At 38.7% G+C, this 6,581-nt stretch overlaps 1 protein-coding gene across 1 annotated transcript in view; it reads left to right on the top strand.

Annotated features, from left to right (window-relative positions):
• dse (dermatan sulfate epimerase) overlaps positions 1-6,581 on the top strand; it is a gene marked incomplete at its 5' end in the record, with an annotated part of 17,880 nt that overhangs the window by 3,204 nt on the left and 8,095 nt on the right. The window contains 2 exon segments of the mRNA XM_024291784.2: positions 1,891-2,144; positions 5,989-6,228. Coding sequence (XP_024147552.2) covers positions 1,891-2,144; positions 5,989-6,228 — 494 coding nt within the window.

Genomic DNA, 6,581 nt, shown 5'->3' with positions numbered 1-6,581 from the left:
AAAACATCTATTTTCTCATAGAATATGTTTTATTAATGCCAAAAAAGAATAGTTTATTTATATTTCTCATAACAATAACATAAGTACAAAGTCTTATTTTTCTAAAGGACATGTGGCTCCCACTGGTTTGTGGTCGATGGGAAATCGACCTAAATGACTCTTTAGGTGTTAAAGGTTGCAGACCCCAGTTGTAAACCAACTAAATCCCTTTTGGGGTCACATGGTTGCTGGAGCCTATGCCAGCTACTATTGGGCAAAGGTGGGATACACCCTGGACAGTTGCCAGTCCAACACAGAGACCAACAACCACACACACTCACAGTCGCTCCCTGGAGGCGATTCAGAGTCATCAGTTACCCCGTTAAGCATGTTTCTGGACTGTAGGAGGAAGCTGGACTGCCTGGAGAAGACCCTCAAACATGCAAACTCCTCACTGAAAGAGCCCAACCAGGATTTGAACCAGGACCTTCTTAGTGTGACGCAAGAGTGCTGTTCCCAGAGCCATTATGAAAATAAGAGCTCAACAGCATCATAGGATTTTTCATTTGGTCATCTGGACTCCTGCTTCTCTCCTCTTCAGTGTTGTTTCATTGAGGGTTTCTGCACAGCTGGAGTTTATCACCATGACACCATCCAGCTCAGGCTGAAGCCTCTTCCTTCTCTGGATTGTTGGAGCTTTGTTCCACTGCATTGGTCCAGTGGTTCAGTCATAGATTTATTCCTGTCTGATACAGAGGTGTACAACCGTTACCTGAAAAGAAGGACATTTGGTCCTGGTTTTAAACACAAAAACCTGGCATAGTGCTGCAAGGCTGTACTCCACTGCATAGAAAGTAGAGCTGCACAATATGACCAAAAAGATCTAATCTCAGATTTTTTCATTCCAAATTCTAGTTTTGGTTTTAATAAGTTTTTTTCTCCCTATTTTTACTTTCTTTAACAAAGGTTACAAATGACAGAATGTTTTTAACAACTATTTTATTTCAACATTACCTTTGGCAATTGACAAAGACAAAGTGTAACTAAAAACAAGCTGTAAAAATGTTTGTAGAACAATGGAGCAGGTGTTTTGTGAGCTACCGCTAGTTAAAGTATCCTATAAAGCAGCGGTATCAAACTCAATCGCACAAGGGGCCAAAATCCAAAACACACCTTAGGTCGCGGGCTGAACAGGATAAACATTTACTGAACACTCTAAAACTACATTTTTAAAGCTTTAAAAACGTAACTTTTTAACATAATTATGAACTAGATATATAGCATTACCTGCCATAATGTTTGCATGAATGCTGTAAGCTGAATTTGGCGGCTGGAGATGCTAGTGCTGGTAGTTGAAGATGCTGAAATTGATGGCTGAAAACACTGAAGCTGATAGCTAGCTAAAATATTACCTAAATGCCAAATTAGCCTAAAAAAAAACAAAAAAAAGTTAACGTAGGTTAGCCAAAACAGCTAGCATGTAGCAGAAATATTAGCTAAACTCCAAAATAACCTAAACAAATCTTAGTAAATGCCAAAATAGTCAAAAAAGCTAGTAGAATTCCCATTGTTAAAACTTTAAAACCGTAATTGTTACACATAATTATGAATAATAAAAAGGCAGAAATATTATTCCAGAATAAATCAACTTAAACCTTAAATAACTTTCAGTATTTTACCCTCCATAAAAATATATTTTGTCAAGATTATACAAGTTAAAAATAACAGCAAGATAACATCGGGTCATTAATAACAATAAAATAAAATGATTTGGAGTTCCCGATAGAATTACCAGAAGGGCCGGATCCGGCCCCCGGTCCTTGACTTTGACACGTGTTATAGTGGTCTTTCTTTTCATTCCAATGGTTGTTCTGTCCGCAGCGCTCTCCTGAGCCTTGTTGTGTGTTGCAGGTTGGTCAAGGACGCCCCGTGGGACGAGGTTCCCCTGGCTCACTCTCTGGTCGGCTTCGCCACGGCCTACGACTTCCTGCACGAGTACTTAAATAAGGACCAACAGGAGCGCTTCCTGCAGGTCATCGGCAATGCTTCACGCGTCATGTATGAGAAGTCCTACGTTCGAGGGTGGGGGTTCCAATACCTGCACAACCATCAGCCCACCAACTGTGTGGCTCTGCTCACAGGAAGTCTGGTTTACATGACCCAAGGTAAGAACCTGACCCTTCATTTATTTGAAATACAATGCTTGATTTTCCCTTTTCTTCCAAAGCAACCAGTTTTTGGTAAACCTGGTCCTCTAGCATGTCCAGCACCTGCTGAAATCTGAGACTATGTCTGAATTCTCACTCTAGTCCCTTAACTACTAACAAGCTAGATAGTGCAGGACTTTATAGTGCCCTGGATTTTAAAAGTAATTTGGACTCCATGCTCACTGCTTTTCTTTGTTTTTTTTTAAACGGCGAATATGACGTCACAATGTAACCAATACGAACTTTTCACGTCTTTTTATGACTCCACTGTGTTCAGATTTTTAAAGTGTATGGTTTGTAAAAAAATTGTATTTGAACACCTTTTTATTTATTTTTTTATTAATTTGCTCAACTTGATTAGCTTGATGAGCTGCTTTTCTCTTTCAGAATCTGCTAGAATTTTCATGTTAATGGTTGAAAAGTTATAGTAAACCAAAGAACATAAACACTGGAGCTCCGGTGTTAAAGGGTTAAAGAGCATTTTCTAGGGGAGTTGATTTAAAAGAAAGTGTCATGAAAATGTTTAAAAAAAAAAATAACAGAAGTTTTACATTTGCAATTTAAACAATATTCAACATTTTTGTCCTTTTAAAGAGCTGCTCTGATAAAAATGATGTTTTTTTAACATCTAGTGGCATTTCTCATCATGGAGGACACATAAAAAATGAAGCTAAAAATAGCTTTTCTAAATATTTTTCTGTTGAAAAAATATTATATTTTTGATGTCACAATTGTGTGAGTTGTCCAGTTGCTGACAAACAGATCCATGAACGTCTTTGTTTTCCACATCTGAGCTGGAATCTGGATCTCAACTGTAGGCCTGGATAGTTCTGATATTGCTCGGCGTTTTTGTTGCAGAGCTGATGTTAGGTTGGTGATGTGAGGGGCTGTAAGCCAGCAGGAGAGAGTGTATACAGATGCATGTTGGAGAAACAACTGTGGTCTTACTCCGTTTCAACAGTCCCTCCCACAACTCAGAGGTGAATTTCTAATGTACTCCTGCTGCTCTGCAGAAACTATGTCCCAGAAAACGTTGCTATTTTTTTTTTTTTTTTAGCAAAAAAATAGCATAATCATGATTAAAATTAAAATATCACTTTGAAAATAATTCAGAAGATGATCTGAGTCACACTTTAATCTTTCACTTTTAGACTTTGTGTTAAAACTTTGATTTTGTAACATTTGTTTTTCATTTGTATTTTGTTGTAAACTTTGGAGTTGAGTCATTTTAATTTGAAAATGAAAACTTGGTCAGTCGTACGGTGTGAAATGGTTCAGGAGCTAAAAGCTGCTCTCAAAGCAAAGCGCAGCTCAACAGAAGGAATTTTATTAGTCTGGATTGTACTGGAAAGTTTTAGTCCCACATTGACTGAAGGCTGACCGTGAGGGTTTCCAGGGAGGGGCTAGCTTTAACGCGTGACTCTGTGTGGACTAACTGCAGAAATTTAAACTAAAATGGAGTTGTTCTGGGTCCTGGAGCAGAAAGCTGATGTTTTTGGTTCTGCCAGCAGCCTTCTCCTGGTCCTGAACTGCTGTGCTGCATGTTTTTGGCATTCCTCTCCGTGAGCGGGTTGAGTTTAGCTGGAATGTTCAGTCATATAGGATTTCTCTCTCTGGAACTGCTAGAATGTGTACTAAAAGTGGACTTTGAAGAAAGCGTCAGACGTCTTACAACAGATCCTCACTCTGCTGGCTCCGTTTGTGTCAGACTTCACGTGGCCGCTCTGTACGATCACCTCTGCGGTTTCCGGGCTCAAACCAAACACTGAGGGGTTCACGGCAGTCGGGGAATGGCTCCCCAGAGTGGGTGTCAGCCGTCCCGAGATTCCTCAATGAACTGTGGTTGTAGTGTTTATGTGTTTGCCTGTTCTCATAGTAAACCCTGTGTGTGTGCCTCAGGGGGGAGTATGCTCAGAGCAGCGCAGCACAACGGTGTGATGCTTTTTTATGCTGCAGGTCCATGTTTGGAAGTATTTGGGAGGTTTGCCAGATTCCAGCGGGTTAAGGAGGACCACTCCGTGACAGAACTCACTGAGCTGTAGGGGCCTAGAATGAACACAGAACAACTTCTGACCAAAAAACTCAGCCTGCTTATTGCTTCAGAGAAAACTTTCTAATTTACTTTTGTTTCAACTTCAACAACTACATTTCCAATAGACCCTTTTCACGTGACGTCACACATCGCCGGTCATGAGCAGACACACTTCTGGTGGATATTGTTTAGAACGGCAAAGCTGACAGCTGAACACTATTTAAAGCAATTTTACGGAAATATTAGAGAGTAACCTAATCAATTGTAACCTAACTTTGCATAGTTATTTTATAAATGTCCTACCTGGTTGTATATTTGTTTTCCCCATCAAAGTACAAATGTCAGTAATCCTGTCTGCAGTCAGAACAGCAGCTCAGCTGATTCCTCAAATTCCTCTGGATGACATTAAACCAGTCGTGGATTATTTCTCTCTGAAAACCCCGTTAAAGTTAGACGAAGGTTACAATCACTTCACTGAATGCTCCTTGTTTGATTATGAATGTAATTATGATTTTATTCTTTTAATCTGTGCTAATGCTAACACTAGCATTAGCTTTGGCTATGAGACGTGGAGCTGCAGAAGATCTTTTCTCACCAGTTCAAAGTTTCTTAAATTTCCGTGTTCACACAATCCTTGTAAACAGATCAAATGTCAGACAATTCCAGCGTGTCTGACATTAAAGTCAAACTTATTCCTGTTGTAATGTTTTCTACTGCGGTCAGTGAGCTGCTGTTAGCTCAGCCGTGGTTCTAACATCACTCCTCTTTGATTTTGGTCATAAATGTGTCTGATCTGCAGGAAAATAAAGGTAAAATGATTAAATTCATTGAAAACTGTTGCCAAAAAATCTGAAAGTAACTATTTTAACCTATTGTTATAAAATACGTTCACCCAGAGAGGATTATTTTACTTGGCTGCTCTTATTTTGAAAGCTGAAACTACATGGCTCGATATCTGCTCTGAACATTTTCACTTAACCAAATTATTCCTGTTTTTACAGTTATCCCCTAAAATATCCTGTAAAACTACAAGTACATTTATCCTAAGAAGTGATTAAAATGTGTACCGGCAATGCAGAGATGTACGTCTTCGCTGCAGGTATTACTTGTGGACAACATGAATTTCTATCAGCTTTTGTTCTTGACCGCAATTAAAATAAATACAAATAACATCAGCCAAAATAAACCCAGTTAGAATAATATCTGCTTAAATGAGAGGTTGATATTTTGAAAAAAAAAACTCAAATATTGAAGAATTATTCAAATTTATATCAAGATTTGTGAATGATCTAAGACAGGAAAGGAAAATACAGTTAAGCAAGACATTCATAAGATGAACATTGTACATTTTTCTATTGAATTTGGAAAGGTTACCTTTTATTATTTACGTAAAATTATGTCAAACAGCGCTCAGTTCTTTGGTTTACTGGTCTCAATCTATTAACCAGAAGTTGCGTATAAACTTCATGGCCCTGTCTCCATTTTGTCTTTTTTTTTATATTGGTATATTTAAAACCTCATTATTCCTGTTTGAAATTGGTCGCTAGATAAAGGTTAAAGTTCTAAGTGATTTCACTTATGTCATTTTTTTTCCATTTCTGTTGAAAAGTTTCTCACAGATGTTGTCGCGTCCCTTTTCTCTTTAAAATCTGCTGGAATTATTGTGTTAACGGTTGAAAAGTTACAGTACGCCAAAGATTTAGTATTTCAGGTTGAAGGGTGTTAAAGGGTTAAGAAGGAATTAATCCAACTCCAGCTTGTGTTTTCCAGGTTACCTCCAGGAGGCATACTTGTGGACCAAACAGGTTTTGTCCATCATGGAGAGGTCTATGGTTCTGCTGCAGGACGTGACGGATGGCTCGCTGTATGAGGGCGTGGCCTATGGCACCTACACCACCCGTTCTCTGTTCCAGTACATGTTTCTGGTACAGCGCCACTTCGCCATCGGCCACTTTAGCCATCCCTGGCTGCTTCAACACTTCGCTTTCCTCTACAGGACCATCCTCCCCGGTAATTACCATCCACTCTGAATGGGGGTTGAATATTTTTGGTTTCTTTTCAGCTGAAATTCACAAGTTAAGGGATCAAAATGCAGAGCATGTCAAAAGTCTCCAAAGATCTGTTTATAGGAGTTTGTACCTGGTGCTGGTGTAGGGTGTGCATGCGTGAGGTTATTATCCTCTCTGGTATGGAGCTATATTGAGGACAATATTATTTGAAACCTAAACAAAATAAATTGAAAATAATATTGTTTTTTGGCAAAAAAATAAAAGTGAAATGTCCATTTCATTACACATAAAAACACTTTTTTTTGTGATATGAACAACTTTTTCTAAAACAACTATTACACAGTCCTGCACATA

Source organism: Oryzias melastigma, linkage group LG24 (genome assembly GCF_002922805.2).
Source record: "Oryzias melastigma strain HK-1 linkage group LG24, ASM292280v2, whole genome shotgun sequence".
NCBI classification, from domain to species: domain Eukaryota; kingdom Metazoa; phylum Chordata; class Actinopteri; order Beloniformes; family Adrianichthyidae; genus Oryzias; species Oryzias melastigma.
Note: the sequence above shows the minus strand (reverse complement) of the source record. Positions and strands in the feature narration are given on the sequence as shown.